Source organism: Stegostoma tigrinum, chromosome 34, assembly GCF_030684315.1.
Source record: "Stegostoma tigrinum isolate sSteTig4 chromosome 34, sSteTig4.hap1, whole genome shotgun sequence".
Classification (NCBI taxonomy): domain Eukaryota; kingdom Metazoa; phylum Chordata; class Chondrichthyes; order Orectolobiformes; family Stegostomatidae; genus Stegostoma; species Stegostoma tigrinum.
In genome coordinates this window covers 20,386,489-20,412,977 of record NC_081387.1, presented here as the reverse complement: position 1 = coordinate 20,412,977, position 26,489 = coordinate 20,386,489, and the positions used below count along the sequence as shown (strand labels likewise).

Genomic DNA, 26,489 nt, shown 5'->3' with positions numbered 1-26,489 from the left:
CTGGCAAAGGTGCTCAGTTCAGGGCTAAGTTGGGATCAGCATCAATGTCTGCATCCTGTGCAACAGTGTCACTGAGCTGCGTTTGAGAATGGGAAAGCTGCCTCCTCTCCAAAGTCCATGTGATCTGGGGCTGGCTGTGGTTGGGGGTAATTGTTTTTCCTTCAACCACCTTGCTTTGATTCTAAGCTGGAGATCAACCCTGGGACCCTCCAGCCCTTTTCCTCAATGTCATGCAGTTACTGTTTTGCCACCACCCTTTGTCTGTAAGAATATTTCCCAACTTTGTCATGAAAGGTCTGGCTCCAATTTTATTTTGAAAAGACCTATTCACCACTCCATCTCCGTAATTCACCCTGTCCCCTCCAAAATCTCATATCTTTGGAAAGAGTCAATGTGAGTAGGGTAGATGGAAGAAAACAATCTGATCATCTTTACCTTGAAATCTTTGACCAAATCATCATTAACCTTGTAAACACTATGGGAACTCAGTGTAATCATGGTTTGTTGAGTATTTCCTTGTAATTCAAATGCTTGGAGTTGAGGAATTGTCATTGGTAAATCTATGCCTCAGTCCCAGCAAAGCCTGTACAGTGCATTTATTTCTCTTCTGATTCTTGATCTCTACAGTTACTTGCAGAGGATGGCTAGGTTTTTGGTGCATGATCCCCAGTGGTAGGGGATTGATAGTGTTTGGATCGTGAAAGAGCTTGGAGAGCCAACTATCAGTTTTGTTCCATGGGAGGGGTTATTAATTTTGCTTCTGCTCCTTTGTTCAGACTTCCTATAATCACTGTCCTCCTTATGGCATCGAAGGCCAAGATGTTAACTCTTTTATGACTCTCCCCACCCCCATTGCCAGTTTTGACAATGAAGCATTAACTCCATCAATACACATTAATATCAAGCCTTGAGAAAAGGTCTTAATATAATCCAGTGGTGGAGTGAGAGGTGTAATTGTTCCATGACTGTTGAGCTCCATTTCCTTCTGCATGCAGGGGAAATCGAAGGATCCCCACTGTGTGGAAGTAGGCCATTCTGCCTATCAAGTCCACACCAATCCTCCGAAGAGCATCCCACCTAGAATCGCTCCATCGTTGTAACCCTGAATATCCCATGACTAACTGCGCACATCCCCAGACACAATGGGCAACTTAACACGGCCAATCCACCTGATCTGCACATTTTTTTTTGGACTGTGGGAGGAAACTGTGTGAAGAATCTGCAAACTCCACGTAGACAGTTACCTGAAGGTGGGATCGAACCTGGATCAGTGCTAGCCACAAAGCCACCATTCTGACTAGTTAGCTGAAGTTGCCAGTGCTCCTCCCTGCCTTCAATCTTGAGCAGAAAATTCTATGAAAAGAAAGATCCAGGCCTGCATAGAACACTAGTATTCTTCGCATCATTCTGTGCAAGAAACACATTGGCCAATTTGTGCCCAGCAAGATCCCACAAACAGCAGTGAGATAACCGGGCTGAGTGATGTGTGGTTAGCGACGCTGGTTGCGGGTTAAATATTTATTAATTGAGTCTTTGAATGGAAACAGCACAGCTGACACCACTGGAAGTTTGAAATTACTTTTCTGGAGTGCGGGCTGTTACCATTCACTAGAATCAGAGCTGAATCTGCTGTATCTGGCTACGACAGCAGGTCAGAGGTTGGAAACTCTGAGACAAGTAGCTCACCTCCTGATTCCACATGGCCTGCCCACCATCTCCAATACATAAATCAGGAGTGTGATGGAATACTCCCCAGGTACCTGGATGGGTGCAGGTGCAGCACAATTGAAACTAGACAACATTCAGGACGCAGCAGCTTGATTAACTGGCACCACTTCCACCACCTTCAATGATTAACTTCCTTATGCACTGTCCAATAGTGGCGGTGATGTGTGCCATCTCTACAAGATGCATTGCATAACTGACTAATAGCTCCTTTTAACAGTTTCTTCCAAAGCCACTACCATCCAAAAGGAGAGGGCAGGAGGTGCATGAGAACACCACTGCCTGCAAGTTCTTCCAAACCAAGCCTGATCCTGACTTGGAACCTTCACTGTTGATGGGTCAGAATCCTGTAACTCTCTGCCTTAACACCTTCATGCATGTCCATCCACCCCAAGGACGGCGTCAGTTTGAGAAGGCAGCTCACCATCACCTTGAGGGGAGTTGGGAAACAGCAATAAATGCTGGCCCAGGCACCAATGCACACATCCATTTCGGATGAAATGTTATTGTCCTGAAACATTAACCCTACCCTTACAGACAATGGCAGTCCCCAGTGTGATGCCAGTTTTCTTTTTTTCTGCTCGGCTTGGGCGACCAGCATCTGACGTTTTTCTCTGTTTTATTTTTCCGATTAATTTGAACCTGATTCTATCGGAGCGAGACTTGGTGAGATGCCAGCTGTAGAATTGTTGTTCAGGGAGGCAATGTGTCAATCTCTGGAGATGTGGTCAAGCTTGATTAGATTGCTGGGATAAAGCATTTTGTTTGCCTGCTGGGTGTGAGCCCTATAACATGCCTCATAGATTCTGTCTTCTATTTATTGGCATTTGTATTGGGAAGATTTCATTCAGCTTTCTTTTGACACCTTTTATTTTTGCTTATGATATGCTGCTTTTAGTTTGGTTGAACTAAATGCTGCTTGTGCTCACAGTGGCTTTTTTTAAAAAAAGTCCATTTATGCCATATTTTGTCTTTTACTCCAGTTATGTCTTTTTCTTTTAAAATTCTCATTCTCTTCTAGATTTTGTCCCTGTCTCCCTTCCAATTCTTGTATCATTCTACTCCATGCCCTGCATCAGGTTTTTATAATTATTTTATCATCTAGCTCTCTTCATTGAACCTACCTCTTCACCAGGTTTAAAGAAATGGGGGAGAAAATCTTTATTTTGCAGTGTTTTTTCCCAAGCTCAGATGCCTCAAAAAGCATTTTACAATCCAGGGAAGTACTTTGTTGTTTTTAAGGAATAGCCACTGCTGTCAGGATTGAAAAGGGGCAATTCACCCTTCAGGCCTAATTAGCAGAGATTAGAGTGCCTTGTATGTAAACTAATTTTTGTTAAATGTGCTCTTGTAAACCATGTACTACATCCCAGTAAATTTCCAACTGCATTGAAATTCATGCAAGATCATCTTCTCTGACATCAAACCAGTCGGTGGTGTTACTTGCACTCTTCTGAATGGTAACCCTTTTAAGACCTTTGTGCTACAGTTACTGTTATTACACAGTGAATGCAGCAGACAGTATGCACACAGCAATCTTTGTCTGTTCAAATAATTTGCTTTTGAGATAGAATCAAGGGTATCTCCTCCAGTCCTCTTCAAAGTTGGAAATCACACAACACCAGATTATAGTCCAACAGGTTTATTTGAAAATATTAGGCTTTTGGAGCCTCACTTCCCCTTCAGGTGTCAGGAGTGAGGCTCCGAAAGCTTGTGTTTTCAAATAAACCTGCGGACTACAACCTGGTGTCGTATGATTTATTTTTTTGACCTTGTCCGCCCCAGTCCAACACCGGGACCTCCACATCATCACCTCTTCAAAGTAGCACCATGTAGGCAGGTAGGTGAGGTTCAGTTTAGCTTCACATCAGAATGACGGTACTTCCAGTGCAGCATTCCACTGGTGCTGCATTCAGCCTTGCCTTTTGGGTTTGAGGCCCAGGGCTTAATTACAAGGTCTTGTAGCTCGAGAGTGTTGCTGACTGAGTAATGGTTGACATTGTTGAAACGTTAGATCCATCATTTTACATCTGAAGAATTAGTGTTAGATTTTGTCACGTTTCCTTTAAAAGCACAGTGAACTGCTTTTGTTTTTATAAATGGCATTGTGACTTGTATGAATAGAAGTTTTGGCTTTTTACTGCTTCCTCCAAATAAGGTACAGATGTTCATTATTCCAGAACAAGAGGGATGCTTTGAGTGCTGGTATGCACTTGTTGGGCCAAAGGACCAGTTTTCACGTTTTAGGCATTCTGTGAAATTGACAGGAGAACAGAAAGGCTAAATGGTGGAGAGAATGACAGTGCAAGGCATAAAGGAGGCAGTAATAGGAAGCTAGAGGATTGGTAATTAATTCAGGAGTCCAGGCTAAAATGTTCTAAGGCCATGGGTTCGAATCCGATGGTGGTAAATAATGAAATTTGAAATTAATAATTTTAAAAAGTCTGAAATAAAACAACTAGTCTAATGGTGACCTTGCGAATACTTTTGTCTGCTGTAAAAAAACAATGTTTCGCTCATGGCCAGGCCAGGTGAAGTCAAAATACAGGGTAATAAAATGTGAGGCTGGATGAACACAGCAGGCCAAGCAGCATCTCAGGAGCACAAAAGCTGACGTTTCGGGCCTAGACCCTGCTCCTGAGATGCTGCTTGGCCTGCTGTGTTCATCCAGCCTCACATTTTATTATCTTGGAATCTCCAGCATCTGCAGTTCCCATTATCTCAAAATACAGGGGCTGACTTAACTGTGCTCTGGGTGATTTAGGGATGGCTAAGAAACGCTAGTCCAGCCAGCAACACCTACATATTGTGAATGAATTTCATTTAAAATAAAGTGAAAATGGAATAGTAAAATTATCAGCAACAAGCCCTGTCTGAAATCAAAGTCCCTCCCTAAAAGGTACAACAAGCTGGGAACTGAGGGTTTTGATGTGAAAATGATGAACTTTTTTGTTGATTCTGGGAGGCTGTGAAATTCCCAACTGAAAGTTGAAATGAGCAGGTTGTAGAATTATATAATTCCCCACAGTGCGGAAGGAAGACATTCAGCCCATCGAGTCGACATCAACCTCCTGAAGAGCACCCACCCCCAGCCCCCACCCTATCCCTGTAACCCTACATTTCCCATGATTAATTAATCTAACCAGCACATATTTAGGCTTATCGTTTAGTTGAGCTTGGTTGGAATAGTGCAGGAGATGGAGGCTGAAATGGAGAGCTAAATTAAAATGGCAAGTGACTGCTGTCTGGTTGGCACTGGGCCAGATGCTCTTGCAGGGAGCACCAATAGACACGACAGGCTGAATGGCATCTTTCTGCTGTAACCATTCTGTGAACTGTAGTGTTCTGCCAGATCTGCAAAAATCCGGCATTTAGTGCCAATGCATAACAACGAAGTTCAACATAATTTTTCTTGAGGCATGGGAGAGAGATGGGCAATGGTTGGGTGTGATTTTAGTTTTGTGCTTAGTAAGGATAGTGTTACACTTACTTATGCTCCGTGGAATCCACACTATTATGACATTGCCTCAGGAGCTGCTCTTGGTACTAAAATGCTGATCTTTACTATGCAGCTAGGCTAAAACAAAAAACTGCAGATGCTGGAAATCTGAAATGAAAATTGAAATTGCTGGAGAAACTCAGCATGTCTAGCAGCATCAGAGGAGACAAAGCGGCATTAATATTGCAAAAATAAAAACTGAAGGAACTGCGGATGCCGTAAATTGGCTGCCAGGCCTGCTGAGCTTTTCCAGCAATGTTGTTCTTCTTGGTGTTGGTGTTGTAGAGATGTGTTGGAATAGCCTATCTGTCTTTTTAGAGTGTGCTAGCATTGGAAAGAGTGAAGATGGGACAGTGATGAAGAGGAAGGGGTGTTGTGGAGTAAGCTAAGGTAATGCTGAACAAGTATAAAAATTGAAAACTGACTAGGAGATGTACTTCGAATGTTTTATTGTATAGGCTAGAGACTGTTCATTCTGAAAGATAACTAACCCAGAGGCTACAGTCCACTAATGTCAAAATATTGATTTTATAATAAAATAGAAAAATGCTGAAAAGACTCTTGGACATTATCTGAGAGAAACTGAGTTAACAGAGGCTTCCTGAGTCATAGAACTGTACACTTGGCCCAAACCCCCCTCAACCCTCCTTATTCATGTACCCATCCAGATACCTTTTAAATGATTTAATTGTACCAGCCTCCACTACCTGCTCTGGCAGATAATTCCATACACGCACCACCCTCTGCCTGAGAAAGTTGCTCCTTAGGCCCCTTTTTAAATCTTTCCCCTCTCACCTTAAACCTCTGCCCTCTAGTCTTGGATTTCCCTATGCTGGGGGAAAAAGACCTTGTCTGTTCACCCTATCCAATGTCTGTCACCATTTTGTAAACCTCTATGAGGAGTCCCCATCAGACTCTGGCACTCCAGAGAAAATAGCCCCAGCCTATTCAGCCCCTCCCTATAGCTCAAACCCTCCAACCCTGGCAACATCCTTGTCAATCTTTTCCGAACACTTTTTAAAAGTGGCTGAGAGCCCCAAGCGGTTCTGGGTTTGCAGCACCTGCAGTCCTTTGCATTTTGCACCATTTCACAGAGACTTTTGGAAACACATTTTCTTCCCCCTGGAGCTTTCCTGATCACACTGAGAGTGTTCTCATGTGCTGTGTCTCTGAGAATTTTGGCAATTTAATTTGCTGGAGATGTTGGAATGTGGAAGTTAGACTGGGGCTGTGCTATAGTTCTACAATGGAAGCGAAAGGCTGATCTGGTCCAGTAAATTTACTGCCTGTTGTGTGGTGACATTAATGGGCTAATGCTTTGTCTGATGATTTGGGCCCTGACAGTAATTGAAGAGGCTATGATTTAAAGGCTGACACGTTGAAACCCTCCTCACTTGATTTGAGAAGTATTGCTTGAAAAAGCCACCTGACCAGCAAGCCTGCCTGTCAACACCAAATACAGATGTGTTTTGTGTTGAGGCAGAGTCTTCTAAACTCCTGAAATTGGCGTTGCATGTAGACACCACTTCCTCTGATCACTGACCTACACGGCCTCACTCTGAGCTCAGGGCCTGGTGTTAGAGCTCCACATCAGGGAGAGGTGACAGCCAGAAACCACCACCACACCCCTAACACCCTGCCCCAACCCTGCATCCTGGTCCTTAGATCCAATATTTGTACCTTTTGAGATTGGGAGGACATGGGAGAGTGAGGTAGTGAAGGGGCTAAGGTGGGGGGTTGGTGAGACATGTGGGCCGAGGAAGGTGAGGGATGGGAGAGGGGTTAGGAGGTGAAGGGACAGAGAGGGTGAGTAGGAAGACTGAGAGGGTGGGTTGGTATGGTGGCCTGTTTTGTTGATTGTTTGAAGCTACCAATGTACTCGCCCCGGGAGGTGGTCACTAAGGTTAAACTGCTTTTATCTCCATCTCCACCTAAACCTGTGGGACTAGCTCCAACCTCTAGCCTACCTACCTATCTTCAGAGGCATTGGGCCTTGCAGAGAATTGGGCCCATCCGTCTCCTCCCAGATGGATGCAGCATGGTGGGGTTGGGAAAATTTCCTAATGTTCACATCATTCCCAAAATTTGTGCATTACTCTCACGCTCCCCTCCATTCCATGACACCACCATTGATAGCTCTGCTGCTAGCCCCGAGTAGCTCTTAAAGTCCTACCCTCCCATTCGCATTTTTCCTTTTTTTAAAAAACAAAGCACCCTCTATCAAAGAGTCATAGTCATACAGCACAGAAACAATTGGTCTAACCAGTCCATACCAGCCATAATCCCAAATTAAATTGTTTCTACCAGCCTCTTCCTGGCCCAGATTCCTCCAACCCTTTGCTATTCCTTGCCAGGATGTGGCTTGGTGTCAAACTCTGATCGCACCTGAAATGTTGTTTCTAAGAAACAGTCATGTGTGTGTGGACAGGCATTCCCACTACCTTGATACACAGTAAAGTGGCAAGATTCTGAAACGGTATAGCTTTCTAATGTGCCAGGCAACTGGCTGAACTGCACCGGCAGCCTATAGGAATACTCCTGACTCTAGCTTTCTACCCACTGAAAAGAATTAGCTGCTAAGTATTCCCCACCCATAAGGTGAGATGGGGCTTCATCATTCTGTCCAACTGAATGCCTCATATCTGACATTCTGCATTTGTTTTGCTGATTGGCATCCCTGGGGATGCCAAATCAGTTCTGCACAAGTTGTGTACCAAGGAGCCCTGTGAGAGGGTGAGGATTGTCCTGTGTGCCATCAAGAGTTGGACTGGGGGCAGCAGGAGCTTGTTTTCTTCAGCACACTTGATCTTAAATGGGAGGGGACAGTGGTAGGAATGTGTTTGAGCCTCGGGGAATGGGGTGGATGGTCTGTGTTGAAGAGTTTTGGACCCCACATTCTCGCCCCACCAGGAAAGGATCATGGAATCCCCACAGTTTGGTTGCAGGCCAGTTGGCTCATCAAATCCAAAGAGCATTCCACCCACATTCACCCCCTACTCTATACCTGTAACCCTACATTTACTAACTCTCTCAACCTGCACAGCCGTGGACACTTCGGGCAATTTTACCCTCACCAATTCACCTAACCTGTACATCTTTGGACTGTGGGAGGAAACCAGAGCACCCGAAGGAAATCCGTGCAGACAAGGGGAGAACGTGCAAACTCCACAAAGTCGCCCAGGGTGGACTTGAACCTGGGTCCCCGGCAGTGCACAGCAGCAGTGCTAACCGCTGAGCCACCGTGCTGCCGAAAGTATTGCCCGACCAAAACCCTTAACCCTCCGATTAAATGACTGTTCAATCAGGAGAGCATCAATTTGGACCTACTGGGTGGTAAATTCTGGTCTTTCTGGCTCATTGGTTTGTGGGTTTGATGACATTTCAATGCAGCACTCGCTTGATGCTGCACTGCCTGAGGTGCTGTCCTCCACATGAAGGAGAGCCGTTGCCATAGTGATTGTGATGGGGGTGGGGATTGTTGGAAGGGTTCTATCTGCTCCTTCAGTCAGATATAAAAAAACCAGACATTTAGGAGAAAAGATTCTGGTGGATTAGAGCATTGTATGATGTTGGCCTTATGTTTCTGTTTGTATGAGTTTGCTGTGCCATCTTCATCGGCAATCACGTGCTAACATGTATGATTGTCCACCTAGGAACCTCTGTCACTCTGTAGGTCCTTTTGTAGCTGATGGGCCTGATCCTAGAGCCACATGCCCCACCACACACAGGGCAGGTGTTTCCATGGGGTCCTCGCTGTTGAGATCATTGGTATTTCTTTCTCTCGTTCTTGTTCTGTACTTCCTTTTGCCAACTGGTCTTCTCGAAGAATTGTGTCCCATTATGCAGCAGTCTCCTGACTTCCGAAACTGTTTTACAATTTCTTCTTAGTATGAAGGGTGCGGTAAAGGTGCCAGTTATTACCTTGTTTGGATGTTTATGGTGAGGCTTTCTGAAGTGGTACTGGTTCTGGGGCAGTGTGAGCTAAAATGAAGATGCTGTATTGACCTCTACTTTCCATGTGAGCGAGAATGCAAAGAGGCCATTTAGGGCTGCAACAGTACAAAGGAGTTCAGCTTGATAACCCATGTTGCTCATTACTTTAAAATCGAGGGTCGAAGGAGAAAGAGAGAGAGCACCACAGCCTGTGCCTGGTTAGCTGCTATTCTGTGCATACAGCAGGGTTGCAGTCTAAATGTATTCACTGCAGTGTGCCAAGTTGTTCTCCTGCTTTCTATTGTCTGCATATTATTTGTTGACTTAGGCATCCGAGAGTGAATTAAATGTGAGCAGCTGCTTCATGTCGAGCATCAGCTGATAAACAGCAAACCTTCCCTTGGGGAAATGGCATGGTCTCAACCTCTCATTTTCTGGTGATGTCAGACACACCCAGACACAGATGGAAAGAGAGAGAGAAGACAGATATAACACACACGGGACTGAGAGTTGGTGCCTGGGACACTTAGTGTCTCTAAGTCTGCATTTGTTTGCAGAGTTCCGGTAAAGATGATGATGATTTCTGACCATTCCCTTTGCTGAAGGGTGGAGGCTGCTGTAACTTGTCTGCTGATATAATATTAAGGTGGAGTCACCTTTCTGATTTCCAGTCCGATGCTCTGGGAAAGCTGGGCGTAATTCTGTTTGTTGAGGTCTGAATTAACACTTCATGTACAATCTTCCAAGAAGCATGGATCCCAGCCCCACTGGCTTTGCTACCACATTTTTAACCCAAACAAAGCACAACATTTCTGAAGGGATGGAGGAAGTAAGAAAGGATTGGATGCTATTATTCTTAAATTTGCAGCCACGACAGAACCGGAATAACTGGTCACCTTAAGTTCTTGGCAGAGGATTAAGTGATTCATTCCCAAATAGTGCAATAGGAGAAATAGTTTTACAATTTAAAAAGGAAGCAAAATGCCTCTGTATCCACTCGTTATTTTCCAGTGGATGTCTGGCACTGAGCTGGGGTGGAGTTCGTGTTTTGGTGGTGGTGCGGATGGTTCGAGGCACAGATGCACATATAGAGCACTTGGGCTGAATGGCCTGGGTTATTTTGGCGCTGTGAAGTCTAAATTTTAACGTGCAATTAGAAGTTAGCCCTCACCTTTGGGACTGCCACGTGAGGTGGTATTTTTTGTTTGTCACATTTCTTGATTTGATTTATTGTCATGTGTAGGCAAATGTACAGTGAAAAGCTTTGTTTGTAGGTAGATCATACTAAGCAAGGACATAGAGATCATAGGGTGCTTAGACAGAGTGAGGCGTACAAATTACACTACACAGGAGGTGCGCAAAACAAGATCAGCATTAACAAGATCAGCATTACTTGAAGTTAGTAGGAACTGCTGATGCTGGAGAATCTGAGATAACACGGTGTGAAGCTGGATGAACACAACGGGCCTAGCAGCATCAGAGAAGCAGGAAAGCTTGACGTTTCGGGACTGACCTATTCCCCCCACTAACTCCCCCAACTATGTTCACCTTCACTAGGTCTAACCCCGCCTCTCTGACCTGTCTGTGTCCTCTCACCCTATCTTCTCCTTTATCCATCTTCTATCTGCCTCCCCCGCCTCCCTATTTATTTCAGAATCCCCTTCCCCTCCCCCATTTCTGAAGAAACGACTCGAAACGTCAAGCTTTCCTGCTGCTTGGCCCACTGTGTTCATCCGGCTTCACACAGTGTCATCCCCATTACTTGAAGCTAGACAGTTCATTCATCAGTCTAATTTTGGCAGGGAAGAAGCTATTCTTGAACCTATTGGTGCATGTGTTCCTGCTTCTGTATCTTCTGCCTGATGAAAGAGGTTGTGGAGGAGCATTGCTGGGGTGGGAGGGGTCTGCCTTTTAGCATTAAGGGGACTAAACAATATGTGGGGGAACAGGCTATTTAGTTGCTTCTCATCATTGGTTTATAAAGAGTAATCCATGCCTGATGAGCCAGAAAGTGAAAGTGAATGACGGTACAGCTCAGAGTGCCAGGGCAGCACTGAGGAGCTAGATGACCTCCACCTGTTCCTACGGTTCAAGCTTCTTTTTCAGTTGTAAAATTCCCTCCCAGCATCATTGCTCAAAGCTAAAGTTGGAGGAACGAGTTAAGATGATTTCAGGAGGGCTGTTTCAGTCCTTTTTCTAGTGCTAGTGTAGACTTGAGCCACCTGAGGAGAAAAAGGGTGTTTGAGGACAACCACATCAGATCCAACACTATGGTTGTTCTCAGCCTTCTGTATGGCTCTGAAACTTAGACTGTCTACAGCAGACACCTGCTGGAGCAGTAACCACCAATGCAGCCTATGCAAGATCCACAGTCCTGTCATCCACATGACTGACACATGACTCCCCAAGCAGTTGCTCTACTCCCAGCTCTGAAACATCAGGCGAGCCCCTGGTGGACAGAGGAAATGCCTCCAGGATACCCTCAAGGCCTCACTGGCAAAGTGCGGGATTCCCATAGATGCCTGGGAATCATTGGCCCAAGACTCTAGAAAGTGGAGGAGGAGCATCTGGAAGGGCATTAAGAACCTCAAGACTTGTTGGGGAGTAAAAGGCAGGAATAGTGAAAGGAGCGTACTGCCACACCAAAGCCTCTCCCACGCTTTCCCACAACCACCTGCTACCCCAGGTGTAAAAGGGCCTGTGATACCTGTATTGTCCAAACCACCACCTACAGAATTACTCCGAGGGGAAGAGAGTCATCCTCGTCTATGAGGGACCGCCAATGAGGATGACTTCTGAAGGTTTGCCTTGTCCAATGCAAAGGGTGGTTTCTCATTCATTGAGAACACCGGGAGCAGGATTTGGCCATTTGGCCCCTCAGGCCTTTATTGTTGCTCAATTATGTCATGACTGATCTGTTTCTGAACGCGCTTCACACAAGCCATGAGGAAATACTCTTGGTAACCTCTGCACTGGGCAGCACGCTCATCCTGCCTTGCCACAAAGATGCTGCAGAAGCTGTACTGTTTCCTATATTGTTCTGCTTAAGGCCTTCTATAGGTGATGATTTGAGAAGTTGTACTCTTATTTGGAAGATTGGGCTGAAGTCCTGAAATCAGAAGCTGCATGCTGCAGGATAATGGAACAGTGAGAAACAAGAATAAAATTTTGAATGCTGGAACTGAATAGAACTGAAATAATCACATACCATGCTAACATCTTGTGATATTTTCCATCTGTCCCATGTGGCAATTCTGACGTTGCTTCTATTGTGTATGTTTGTAATATTACCTCTAACATGTCTGGAATCAAACGGTTCCATATATGATCAGGTCACTGGAGTTGAAGCATATGTTGATATCTGTGGCTGGTGTCACTTAAGCTGCTGCAGTGGCTCTCTCTCTTCTTTTCTTTTATAGAACCAGGAATATCAGAGTAAATAAGAAACGCTGCCTCAGTTACAGACATTGTCATTCCAGGAGTGAATCAAGAAACTGAAAAGTCAGCCCCTAAATGCTATTTAATTGCCTTTGCTTTAAAAAAAATTCCCATGACGCTGTTATTCCAATAATAAATAATGCTGTGAAAATTCGGGTGGGTTAAGCTTAGCGGCAGCACAGCGGCTCAAATGGTTGGCACTGCTGCTTCACAGCACCAGAGACCTGGGTTTGATTCCCACCCTGGGGTGACTGTTTGTTTGTCTGTGTGGAGTTTACATGTCCTCCCTGTGTCAGTGTGGGTTTCCTCCAGATGGTCTCATTTCCTCCCGCAGTCCAAAGATGGATATGCCATGGGAAATGCAGGGTCACAGGGGTAGGTCTGGGTGGGATGCTCTTTGGAGGGTTAGTGTGGGCTGAATGGCCTGCTTGCATACTGTAAGGATTCTATTGTTAGGAAATATTGAGGGATTTAGCCACTTTGAAAGTTGGATAAATCACCAGGCTGAATGAATGGTATTTTTGAAGAGAGGAAGTAGCAGAGGCTCTAGCAAGCATTTTCCAGACTCCTCTCATTGCAGACGGTGATGCCTGAAAACTGGAGCACAACCTCTTTCTTTTAAAAGTGCCCAAAAGCATTGACTGAATAAGTACAGATTAGTCTGCCTCATGTCTGTGTCAGGAAAATCGCTGGAAAGCAATATAAAATAAGTATTAATAGTCGATTAGGCAAGAACAGATTAATCGTGTTTGTAGTGACTAGGGATTTCATTTTGCCCCTCTTTATTCATTTGTGGGATGAGGATGTCGCTGGCTAGGCCCATCCCTGATTGGACTGAGGGCAGTTACGAGCCAACCACATTGCTGTGGGTCTGGATTCACATGTAGGTTAGACCAGATAAGGAATGCAGTTTTCTTCCCTAAAGGACATTAGTGAACCAAATGGGTCCAACAATCACAGTCATGATTCGATTCTTAATTCCAGATATTAATTGAATTCAAATGCCACCATCTGCTGTGGAGGGATTCGAACCCAGGTTCCCCAGAACGTCGTTTGGGTCTTTGCATTAACAGTCCAGTGATAGTACCACTAGGCCACTGCCTCCCCTGGTTGTTAAGAGATGGTCATGTCTACCCAATTCATTTGCATTTTTTTGTTTGAGCAGGTGAAAACATTTGTCGTTCATGTGGGTTGTTTTTACGGGGATGCTTTTGTCAAGATCCTATATGACAACCCAAATTTAGAAAAGTAAACATGCAGTTGTGAGACACTTGGACAAATTTCAGGGAATGAACATATTGTCACTTAGAAAGACACAGATTAATCAAGAACAGACAGCATGGATTAGTTGAGAGAATTTTGTGTCTGATGATTGAATGTTTGAATTTTTTGAGATGATAGTAAGGAAAGTTGATGAAGATAATGAATTTGATATCATCCGTGTAGATTTTAGCAAGGCTTTTGAAAAAGCTCCAAACGGCAGACTGGTCACCAAAGTAAGAGTCCTTGAAGCCCTGTGGAAAGTTGGACCCAGTGACAGGGGGCAAAAAGGTTGCACAGTTGTGCTTTTGTGCTTGCAGAATTGTTTCCAGTCAGTGTCTCAAGGTCAGAGTCACATTGTCCTCCTTGTGGCTTCACTGCTTTGTGGTCCCTACATTTTATGAAGTTTACCAATGACATTGGTTGGTAGTGTGGATGAAATTTATGGACAGAAGAAAGCATAAACGCTCAGCAGAGTGGCACAGTGGTTAACACTGCTGCCTCACAGCACCAGGGACCTGGGTTTGATTCCACCCTTGGGCGACTGTCAGCGTGTAGTTTGCACACTCTCCCAACATCTGCAAGTGTTTCCTTTGTGTACTTTGGTTTCCTCCCACAGGCTAAAGATGTGCAGGTTGGGTGGATTGGCCATGTTAAATTGCCATAGTGTCCAGGAATGTAAAGGTTAGGAAGATTAGCTATGGGGAATTTAGGGTTTCAGGGAAAGGATAGGGTCTGGGTGGGGTGCTGTTCGGAGTGCCAGTGTGTACTTGTTAGACAGAACGGCCTTCTTCCACACTTAGTGATTCTTCTAAATCACTGAGATGGTCATGAAAGTACAAAAATGGTGTCACAGACACAGGAGGGGTGTAAATTAATTTTTTTTTTCACCTTTTTATCCGTTAGGAAAGGTGTTCTTGCTGCTTTTTTTCTTTTTGAAACAACAGGCTGTGGGGTGTTTCTCCCCCAAAACCCTTTGTGAAACCAAACTTTAAAGTGACCCACAATACACTCTCTTGGGGTTTAAATGAGATGTGAGGTTTATTCATGCACTTGAACACAGGAGTGATTGTGAAAGTGCATACATGTCCCACTCTCACATGTGCATGTGCACACAAACATACAATGAAGACAAAAGGAAAGCACTTGCAATTAAGACTTCGTTAAAAACCAGACATTTGGATATTAATTTATGTGACTTATAGAATGTCAGAAAGATAATGCCCAGTGATGGTCCTTTCTTGTAGGAACTTCAATTCCAGCATGTTCAGCCACCCAATGCAGGAGTTGCTGAAATCCTGTTTAAACTTTGAATGTGCAGCAATGGCAAGTTAATGTACAGCAACTTGGTCCAATTTTGAGGCAAATACCAGAATTCAGAGGCTTGAACTTGAGGCAGTTTAGCTTGCACTATGGAATCCGGATTTCTGTTGACAGTGTTGTGGATCGACAGCAGACTAACTTGGAGGGCCCAGGATAAATAAAACTATCCTCCTTCAGAGAAGTTTTGGTCATGTAACATCATCCCCAGACAATTCCATTAGGTTAATAAGGCAGGCTTCCATTGCCCCAGTTAAAATCTATTTCACGCTGTGTGACGTTGATGGTGGCTTGCTTGTGCCTTTTGCGAGCATATTTTCATGACTCCCTCTTTGTTTATCAGTTCTGACTGGGAGGCATTCCAAAAAGGCTGGTCTTTTGTTTTTGTTGACTGCAATGTTTGCAAAATGAAAAGTGTGAAATTCCAGAGGTTGGCTTTGTAATCATACAGCTGGCAGTTTCTGGAATTGTAGCCAACTTGCAAATCATGTGATTGGTTAGGATTAGGCCCAAAGAGCTGATGTTCTGGCGGAGCATTGGGTTGTCGGCTGGGACTTGAAACAATGGTCTCAATGTGGACTTTACCAGTTCAAAATCCTTCCCACCCCCAGCCTTGTCCTATGACCAGCCCTCCCCCTCACCCACAGCTCCTTGGCTTGACACAACCTGTCCATCTTCTCTCCCACCTATCTGCTCCTCCCACCTCTCTGACCAATCTCCCCCACTGCCTACCTGCACTGACCTGTCATCATCCGACCTACCTTCCCCAGGAAGAAGGGTCCCAACCCAAAACATCAACTTTCCTGCTCCTCTGATGCTGCCTGGCCCGCTGTGCTCCTCCAGCTCCACGTTGTGTTATCTCTGACTCCAGAATTGGCAATTCTTACTATTTCTGAATGACACAGAAAGGAATTCTCAGTAGGTCTGGCAGCACCTGTGAAGGAAAAGCCAGAATTAATATTTCAGGTCTGGTGACCTGACCTCCCAAATGGTCTAGCTCAACTCATTGATAATTAGGCATGGAACAACCAAGGCTGGTCTCGCCAGCAACAAACATGTCCCTGGAAAGAATTTTGTAAAAATTCACTTTGTAAAATGTTTGGCAGGCTGCGACTGGTCACTGGTTCAATTACAGTAAGGACATGATTGCGTGTAGGATTTGCAGAAGTTGTTGCCAGGTCAGTTCCACTGGAGAAGAGGACGCTGAACAGAGAATTGGTTGAGCTGTTGATCCTAGTCATTATTAGTGATTGTAGATTTGAATATTACAACTGAGAACATTGATTAAAGTGATTGATAAGAATTGTTCCAAGCAGATAGCAGTGGGAGGCAGTAAAGTATTAGCTGAAAGGGTAGCAGAGACAGAAATGTCACCTCATTTAAAATGCATTTGGATCTGCAGTTAAAGTGCCTTTGCATTGACCTATACAGCTACACCCCCAAGGGTGGAATAAGTCATAAGGTTTAGTAGCTCATTTTCAGCCAGCATAGGCATAAAGTGGCATTCTCCTCCTTCGATCTTCTCTCTATCGACTTGAACTTCCTGTGTTTTCTGTTTGCTCCACTTTTGCCATCTGGTGCGGTGGGGTGAGTGATGGTGTTGTCCAGGGTGGGGGAAGGGAAGAGATGACAGGAAGGCAATCAACCTATGCTGCCCTGAACATGTCTCCACCAGCTGTCTGTTCTTTTTATGTTTCATAAACAGAGATGTTTCTTGCTTTTTTTTCCAATAAAACAGTACCCGGTGGCGGAAGTGGGCAGTGGGAACTGGCCCCACTGTGGACGAGTGAACTCAGAGCCAGTATTTTGCCTGCAGGAGGGAGCCTACCTTTTAAAGGAGAAAACCCACATTTATATATAGGGCTATGTGCGTGTCTTTTTCACAGCCATACATAAATACGTGTGTGTGTGTGTGTGTGTGTGTGTGTGTGCGCTGCTATATGTCTCTGCCACCAGATCTGTCTGAATGTCCCAAAGTGCACTATAGGCAATAAAGCACATTTTCTGAAGTGCATTTTATTCTTTCAAGGGATAAGGGCATCGCTGGCCAGGCAACATTTATTGCCCAGAGGGCAGTTCAGAGTCAACCACATTGCTGTGGGTCTGGAGTTGCTTGTAGGCCAGGCCAGGTAAGGACTGCAGTTTCCTGCTCTGACAGACATTCGTGAACCAGATAGGTTTCTCCTGACACTGGATTCACGGTCATCATTAGATTCTTTAATTCCAGAAATTCATTGAATTCAAATTCCACCATCTGCTGCGGTGGAATTCGAAACTTGGTCCTCAGAATGCTATCCAAGTCTCTAGGTTAACAGCCCAGTGATAATACCAATAGGACATCACCTCCCCTGAATTGCTGATGTGAAATGTGGCAACCCATTGACAGAGAAAATTAATCTGCTCTTCAATTAGATCAGTTGAAGAATTAAATATTGGCAAATTACGTTGGTGAATTTCATATGTTCCTTTAAACAACAAGAAACAAGATTCTCTGTCCGAGGTGGTGTGTGGGGCTCTTAATGTACTGTCTCATTAACATGGGTTTCTTCAGAGACCACTTTGTCAGGAGGGCATCCAAGAGTTTTTCCAGCCTTGCCTTAAGGATGAGGATCCCTAGCTTAATCATGGCCTCTCCTAGGATTGAGGTGGTTCTTAATTGTTCCTGATACTTACCAGCGGGGATCCATGGTTGATGATTAGGGTCCCCTTACATCCTGTACTGTAACCAGTCGTAGATTGAAGATTTGGGACCTCGCATACTTTGTTCACTGTGTTTTGCGAATCACAGAATTTAAAGCACACGGAAGATATTCGCACCTTCAATACCCAGTGAGGGCTTTCTCCGTGGTTCTGCAATTATTTCCCATCTGCTAGGCACAAAACTGGAACGGTCAGTTTTCCTAATGAGGAAAGATTGGACCAGCTCAACTTGTATCTGCTGGAGTTTTACAAAAACCTGCAGCTCTGGTTGTGGATGAGGTTGTTGACTTTCTCGCCGAGCTGGCTTGTTTTTGTTCAGACTATTCATCACCATGCTAGGAGACATCATCAGTGGAGCCTCTGATGACGTGATGTTATTCTACTCTGCTTGGAATTTATACTGTATGGTCCATTGTAGAGAGTACTGTCATTTCTGGTTTTGATCTGCATGGGTTTGTACATGGGGTCCAGTTCTATATACTTGTAGGTGGAGAATCATGCCTCTAGGTCAAACAACAGCAGGAGGACACAGTATGACCTAACACACTGGCCACACTGCCCTACATCAAGAACATACTGACAACTAGGCACCTAAGACTGCAAGGAGGCATGGTGGCCCACAAGCCCACAGCCAACCTGCGACAAACGCGTACAAGGATAAAGATCCCATTCCCACAACTTGCATTACAAAATACCATGCAATGACTGCCACAAACATTACATCGAACAGACAGGAAGGAAACTAGCCATCAGAATACATGAACATCAACTAGCGGCAAAACAGCATGACAAGCTCTCCTTAATATCTGTACCTTCAGACAGTGAAGGCCATCAATTTAACTGGGACAAGGTAACCACTGTAGCCCAAGCCAAACATAGACACACAAGGGAATTCCTAAAAGCATGGTTGTCTATCCATACTTCACTCAACAAACATATAGAATTGGCCCCGACCATACAAATGCATACAGATCAAAACTGGAAATGACAGTACTCAGTATAATGGACCAGACAGTATAAATTCCAAGCAGAGTAGAATAACATCACTTCATTGGAGGCTGCACTGATGGTGTCACCTAGCATGGTGATGAAATGTTTGAACAAAAACAAGCCAGCTCAGCCAGCAAGTCAACAACCCGTATCTGCTGGAGTATAGAGTAAAATGCAATTTGATTGAAATATGTAAGATCCTAAGGGGTCAACAGGGTGAATGTGGAGATGATGTTTCCGCATGGGAGAATCTAGATCCAGAGGTCACTGTTGAATCTTAAAGAGTCATCCATTTTAAGACAGAAGTGAGGAGAAATTGAAGTTTGAGAGACCATGGAAACTAATCTTTACAAGATGGTGTAGGTGGAGTCCATGCATATTTTGTTAAGGCAAAAGCAGACAGATTTCTTAGAAAGAGGGGGATACGCTACTGGGGAATAGGCAGGAATATTGAATATTCTGATTTTATCGAATGGTGGAGCAGGAATGTGGGGCCGAATGGCGGCCTCCTGCACTGATTCATAAGGTTCTTCAAGTATTTATCAAATTCCCTTTTTAAAATTTTGCTACTCATCTGGGGGGGTGCTTCCATCACCCTTTTCAGGCAGTGCATTCCAGATTCTTAAAAAAAAATTAGCTCTGTTTAAAAATGCTTCCTTGCGTCACCTTATTCTGCTTTCCAGATCACCTTAAATCTAGACCTCTCTCTTTATGGGCTGTTCTGTAATTTTCTCTTTGTTTACTATCCACCAAAATGATTTGATTTTCTTTGAGGCCCTATCAAGCCTGCAGTTCCTTTTGTTCCAAGGGGCCAAATGAAACAGCAGTTTTAGTATTAATGCAGTACCTGTTAACCTTATGACAAAACCACGGTTGTCTTGGCCTCCAAAGAACAGAACGTCCCTCATCCTCAAAGGCATTCTAGTAAATCTCCTCTGTATTCTCTCCAAGGTCTTGTCATCCTTTCCGAAATATACAGTGCCCAGAATTGGACTCCCGGGCCCTAGCTGACTATTAAGCTTGTCAGTCCCCTTGTGAATGTAATACACAGCAGTGAAGCTCAACACCGTGTAACAGCTGCTGAAGGCTGAGCTCTAAGGTCTCGGGTTCCAGGCCAGCTGGCCTACAATGCTGGAAGTCATTGACTTCACACTGACTTCAGTTCACGCTGCCATCTATCTATCTCCTTAGTAACCAACAGCCTGAACTGCGACAGTATTCCCTTTGTCTTCTTACTTTTTGAATCTCCACTTATTTATGTCTGTGTGCTCCCCTAGATGTTTGTGCAGTGGTAGCTGCAGTATACCTAAAACTGAGGGTGGGTGGGAGGGCATGTTGTGAAGGAGGCCAGCTCTTTCCAATGTCAATTTCATCTGAAGTTTCACAAAGGTGGCTGAGTAACACAATATGTAATTGACACAGTGTTAATCTTTATTGCAGGTGGGACGGTGTATGAGAGTAAAATCCTTGCCACAAAAGTTCAGGGTGTAGGTGATACCATGACTAGTATTGTGTGTGGTTTAGTCTCCTTATGTAAACTGCAAAATACTTGCATTGGAAGCAGGCTTGAGAAGGTGAGACTGAACCCTGGATGAAGGGGTGGTCTCATGAGGCAAGATTGGGCCCATGCTTATTAGATTGAGAATGAGGTAATCTTACCAAAATATTTTAAAACATTATTCATTGGATGTGAATATTGCTGGCTAGGCCAGTGTTTATTGCCCATCTCTAATTAAAAGTTAGCCACATTGTTCTTTTGAAGAATCATAATGGACGTGAAATGTTAACTCTGTTTCTCTCTCCAGAGTTTGCCAGACCTGGTGAGTTTCTCCAGCACTTTTTTTGATTTTATTTCATATTTCCAGTATTTGGCTCTTATATTACATGTAGGCCAGACTGTCGGGATGATAGATTTCCTCCCCTAAAGGACATTTGTGAACCAGATGCACTTTTGCAACAACTGATAATGTCTATGTAGTTGCCATTAGATGACTGTTCATTCCAGAATTCTTTTAGAACTTGAATTTAAATATGACCATCTGCCACAGTGCAATTTGAAATGATGTCCCTAAACTTTTATCCTGAGTTTCTGGTTTACTGATCTACTGCATTACGACTACGCCACTAATTTCCCTGAACCCAGGATTCTGGGGAGCTTGACAGGTTGGATACTGAGAGGATATTTCCTCTCGTGAGGGAATGTAAAATTAGGGGGCTCGGTTTGACAATAATAGATCTTCAATTTCCAATAATTAGGAATTTCTTTTCTCAGCATGGTTAATCTTGGGAATTCATTTTGAGAGTGGACACTGGATGATTGAAAATATTCCAGGCTGAGTTAGGCAGATTTTTGATTTAACAGTTGAATTGAGGATTGTGGGGACAGGCAGAAAGTGGAGTTGGTGTGATCAGATTAGCTCAAAAGTGGAACTCCCTGTCTGCCATTATGGGTATGCTAGCACCAAATAGAGGGCAATGGTTCAAGAAGGCAGCTAACCACCATTTTCTCAAGGTCAACTCGGAATGAGGAGCAAACTCTAGCCCAGCCAGCAATTCCCACGTATCCCTAAATGATTTAAAAGAAAAACTATTGAACGGTGCAGCAGATATAACATAGTGTGGAGCTGGAGGAGCACAGCAGGCCAGACAGCATCAGAGGAGCAGGAAAGTTGAGGTTTCAGGCCAGGATCCTTCTTTAGAAATGTAAACCAGGTAGTACAGCCACAATGTCTGTCTTAGTACCTGCCTATGGAACTGGGTCATCCAAAATGGACTCCAAACCACATTCGGGCCATCCCAATTTAGCCCTGACCATGACAGCCTCTGCTGCTCCTCAGGCACAGCCCATTTCAGAAGAAGGATCCCAACCCGAAACGTCAACTTTCCTGCTCCTCTGCTGCCTGGCCTGCTGTGCTCCTCCCACTCCATACTGTGTTATCTCTAACTCCAGCATCGGCTGTTCTTACTATCTCTGAATGGTGCAGGAGCCAAGTGGGATGAATGACTTACTCCTGCAACAATTATTTGGATTACTCACAGTGGTACCTGCTGGTGAGGGTAAGAATAGGAGGATGGAGTAGATGGAATGTGTGGCTGAGGAGCTGGTGCAGGTGGCAAGAATTTGCATTTTTGGATCATTGGAATCTCTTCTGGTGTATAAAAAGGACGGGTTGCACCTGAATTGGAAGGGGACCAATATCCTGGTGGGGACTTACTAGTGCTACTGGGATGCTTTAAACTAATAAGGGGGAGAGCGGTGACCAAAGAGAGAAGCCTGAGGCCGGTACAGAGGGGCAAGTCAGATAGTCAAGGCAGGCAAGAGTGAGGCAGAGAAGGGAGTAAGTTCCAGAGTATAGATGCTGTTGGATGGATAGAAGTGGGGTGGGGCCAAGAGAGGAGGGGGACTGGTTATGAATAACATTACAGCAGTATTTAAGGAGGATATTCCTTAGAGTACATTCGGTGAAGTTATTTCATTGGAACTGAAATAAGACAGGATGATCACCTCATTGGGATTCCATTATATACCCCCCAACAGTCAGCCGAAAACTGAAAAGCAAATTTTGTTAGGATATCGAGGGTAGGCGATAGCCTAGTGGTATTATTGCTAGACTATTAATCCAGAGGCCTAGGTAATGTTCTGGGTACCTGGGTTTGAATCCCACAATGGCAGATGTTGGAATTTGAATTTAATAATAATCTGGAAGTAAGAGTCTAATGACCACCATGAAACCATTGCCAATTGTGAGGAAAAACCCATCTGGCTCACTAATGTCATTCATGGAGGGAAATCTGCTATCCTTACCTGGTCTGGCCTGCATGTGACTCCAGACCCACAGCAATGTGGTTGACTCTTAACTGACCTCTGGGCAATTAGGGATGGGCAATAAATTCTGATCCAGCTAGTGATACCTGTATCCCATGAATTGAATTTTTTTTTAAACTGTAAGATAGAGAATATTGGGTCATAGTAGGAGGGTATTTTAACTTTCCAAGCATAGATTGGGACTGCTATAGTTAGGGCTGAATGGAGAGGAATTTGTTAAATGTGTACAAGAAAATTTTCTTATTCATGATGTAGATGTACCTACTAGAGAAGGAGCAAAACTTGACCTTCTGTTGGGAAATAAGGCAGGGCTGGTGACTGAGGTGTCATTGGGGAGCACTTTGGGACCAGTGATCATAAGCTTATTTGTTTTAAAATATTTATGGAAAAGGATAGACCAGACCCAAAAGTTAAAGTAAGGCCAATTATGATGTAATTAGGCAAGAACTTTTGAAAGTTGATGAGAGGCTATTCACAGGCAAGGGGATGGTTGGCAAGTGGGAGGCCTTCAAAAATGACATAGCAAGAGTCCAGGGGCAGTATGTTCTTGTTAGTATGACAGGCAAGGTTGGTAGGTGTAGAGAATGCCGGATGACTCGAAACTGAGGCTCTCCAAGATAAAGAAGGAGGCATAAGTCAGGTAGACAGCAGAGATTGAGTAGTTCCCTCAAGGAGTATAAATGCAGTACAGGTATATTTTAAGAGGGAGAACAGGAGGGCTAAAATTGGACATGAGCTAGCTTTGGCAGATAGATTTAAGGAGAATCCAAAGAGATTCTATAAATACATTATGAACAATAGGGTAACTCAGGAGAGAGTAGGGTGTCTTAAAGATCAACAAGGCTGTCTACATGTGGAACTGCAGGAGATGGGTAAGATATGAAACCAATACTGTGCATCAGTGTTTAACTGTGCAGAAGAATATGGAATCTAGAAAACTTGGAGAAATAAATTGTGATATCTTGAAAAGTGTCCATATTACAGAAGAGGAAGTGCTGATTTATCTTCAGATGCATAAATGTGGATAAATCCCTGAGACCTGATTAAATGTACCCTAGAATTTTGTAGGAAGCCAGGAAAGTGATTGCTGGTCCCCTTAATATCATCAATAGCCACAGCCGAGATGTCAGAACACTAGAGGGTCACTACAGTGATGCTATTATTTAAGAAAGGTGGCAAGGAAAAGCCAGGAAACCATAGACCAGTGAGCGTTACGTTAGTGGTGTATAAGTTGTTGAAGGGAATTCTGAGGAACAGGGTTTACATGTATTTGGAAAGGCAAAGACTGATCAGGCATAGTTAACATGGCTTTGTGCATGGGAAATTATGTCTTGTTAATTTGATTGTCCTTTCTTCATCAATTTTCTTTGAGTTTTCTGAAGAGATTGGTGAGGTCACTTTTGGATTCCTGCATTCAATTCTGGTTCCCCTACTTAGGAACCCTGAGAAAGTTCAGAAAAGATTTACAGGGATGTTGCTGGGGTTGAGGTGGTTTCAGTGATGTGGAGAGGCTGTATAGGCTGTGGCTATTTTCCCTTGAGCGACAGAAGCTGAGGGCCGACCTGATAGAGGTTTATAAAATCATGAGGGGCATGGATAGGATGAATAGCCAAGGTCCTTTTTCCCAGGGCAGGGGAGTCCAAAACTAGAGGGCATAGGTTTAAGGTGAGTGGAAAAGATTTAACAGGGACTTAAGGTGCAATATTTTCACGCAGAAGATGGTATGTCTATGCAATGAGCTCCAGAGAAAGTGGTGGAGGCTGGTACAATTACAACATTTAAAAGGTGCCTGGATGGGTATATGAATGGGAATGGTTTAGAGAGATATTGGCCAAATGTTGGCAAATGGGACTAGATTACTTTAGGATGTCATGAACATTTTGGACTGAAGGGTCTGTCTCCATATAACTCTGACTTGGTTTACACTTTTCGTGTTATTTGCCTGGGGCCAAGCTCAATTTCTGCTCAATGAGCCTTGAACAACTTGAACACACCCTGATAATTCTACGGCATCTTCCACCATTTCAAGAATTTCCAAACTGCTCTGCAGCCACTGAATTGTTTTCATTGTTACTTTGTGGCAATTCTTCACTATTGTAATGGGAGAAATACAGAATCCAATTTGTCCACAGCAAGATCCCACAAAGAGCATTGAGGACATGATTAGGTCATTATCGTTTAATCTCAGTTTATAATAAAAAAAATTGGTTGGGCCATGGGATCCTTTCCTTTGGGAAAAAAAAAAGAGGGCAGATGAGGACTCATCTTCATATCTTTGGTTGTGGTGCAACACAGACTGGATACAAAGACAGGAGTTCCTGACCTTTTTTTATGGATGCTTGTGGCTGCCTACCTGGGGAAATGCTTAACATCTTTTTTTAAATGGTGTTCGACAACAGGTGGGCCATTCACCCTATCGAGTCTGCTCTTCTGATTATCTATTCCTATGCCCCATTTTCCTCCACGAACCCCATATCCCTTGATGTTATTTATATCCAGAGGATCTGTTGATTTTTGTCTTGAATGTTCTCAATGAATGAGCTTCCACAGCTCTCTCAGTTCAAGAATTCCAAAGATTCAGACCCTTCTAAGTGGAAAAGGTGCCTCCTCCTCTCCGTCTTAAATTGCCTGCCCTTTTATTCTAAGCCTACAGCTAGGAGCAACCAGATCCCCAACCAAAGGAATACTTCCTATCCACACTTAGGAAGAATTTTGTAAATTGAAACATTATATCCTGCTGTTGTAGAGAACTAGCGCGGAATGATGATTACTGTGCTGTGTTAACGATTCTAAATGGAGGCTTTTTTTTGGTAATCCCATCCTGGCAGTCTTTGGATGGGAGTGCATTCAGTAACTGGAGCAGCATACTGATTGGGGAGAGGGTAGTTCAGTGCTATTCAGGTAGATTTTTTTTTGGATGAGGCAGCGATTTGATTGGCATCTTCTTGTATCGCAGGTGGCAACGGTGAAGAGTGTTCTGGAAGAGCTGAAGCTGCGTGTGTTCGAGGTGACTGACGAGAGAGCCACGCTTGATGGCAGTGATGTCTTCTTTACAGGTGAAAACTGATTATATATTTCTTTTTTCTCCCACCACCTCCTGACAATTACTCCTGCATCATTGCCAGAAGCTCAGTTGTGTGAGCTTTCACCTACTTGCTTGTGGTCAAGTTACCCACGCTGGATTGACAATGCCATTGGAGGCATTCCTTCTAATTTGGGACTTGTTTTCCAGACTCCAGTGGCTGTCTGGCATTGCCTACCCATTCTCCTTGGCGTGGACCCATGCCTTGACTGTGGGCTGACTAGGGAATGAGTGAAGCTCATCCATGGAATGGTTATAGACCAGCTGCCAGTATTGTTGGATGTCAGTTATCTCAGCTCCAGGGCATCTCTGTAGGAGTTTCTCAGGGCAGCGTCCTAGGCCCGATCATCTTCGGCTCCTTCACCATTATAAAGCCAGGCGTGGGGATGTTCGTTGATTTATGCAATGTTCAGCACCACTTGTGACTCCTCAGATACTGAAGCAGTCCATTTTCAACAGGGCTTAGGACAATATCCAGGTTTGGGTTGACAAAAGGCAAGTAACATTTGTGACACACAAATGCCAGGCAATAACCATCTCCAATAAGAGACAACTTAACCACTACCCCTTCACATTCAATGGTGTTACCATCACTGAATCCTTCACTGACAACATCCTGGGGCTTACCATTGACTAGAAACTCAAATGGGCTTGCAATATAAACAGAGTGACTACAAGAGCAGGTCAAAAGCTAGGAATATTGTGTGTAGCTCACC

General features: G+C 44.1%; 1 protein-coding gene across 1 annotated transcript in view; it reads left to right on the top strand.

Moving 5' to 3' along the window:
* Positions 1-26,489, top strand: part of ddah2 (dimethylarginine dimethylaminohydrolase 2) — a 75,830-nt gene that overhangs the window by 28,955 nt on the left and 20,386 nt on the right. Inside the window, exon 2 of the mRNA XM_048520245.2 lies at positions 25,648-25,747. Within this exon, the coding sequence (XP_048376202.1) occupies positions 25,648-25,747 (100 nt within the window). The remainder of the gene's footprint in view (positions 1-25,647; positions 25,748-26,489) is intronic.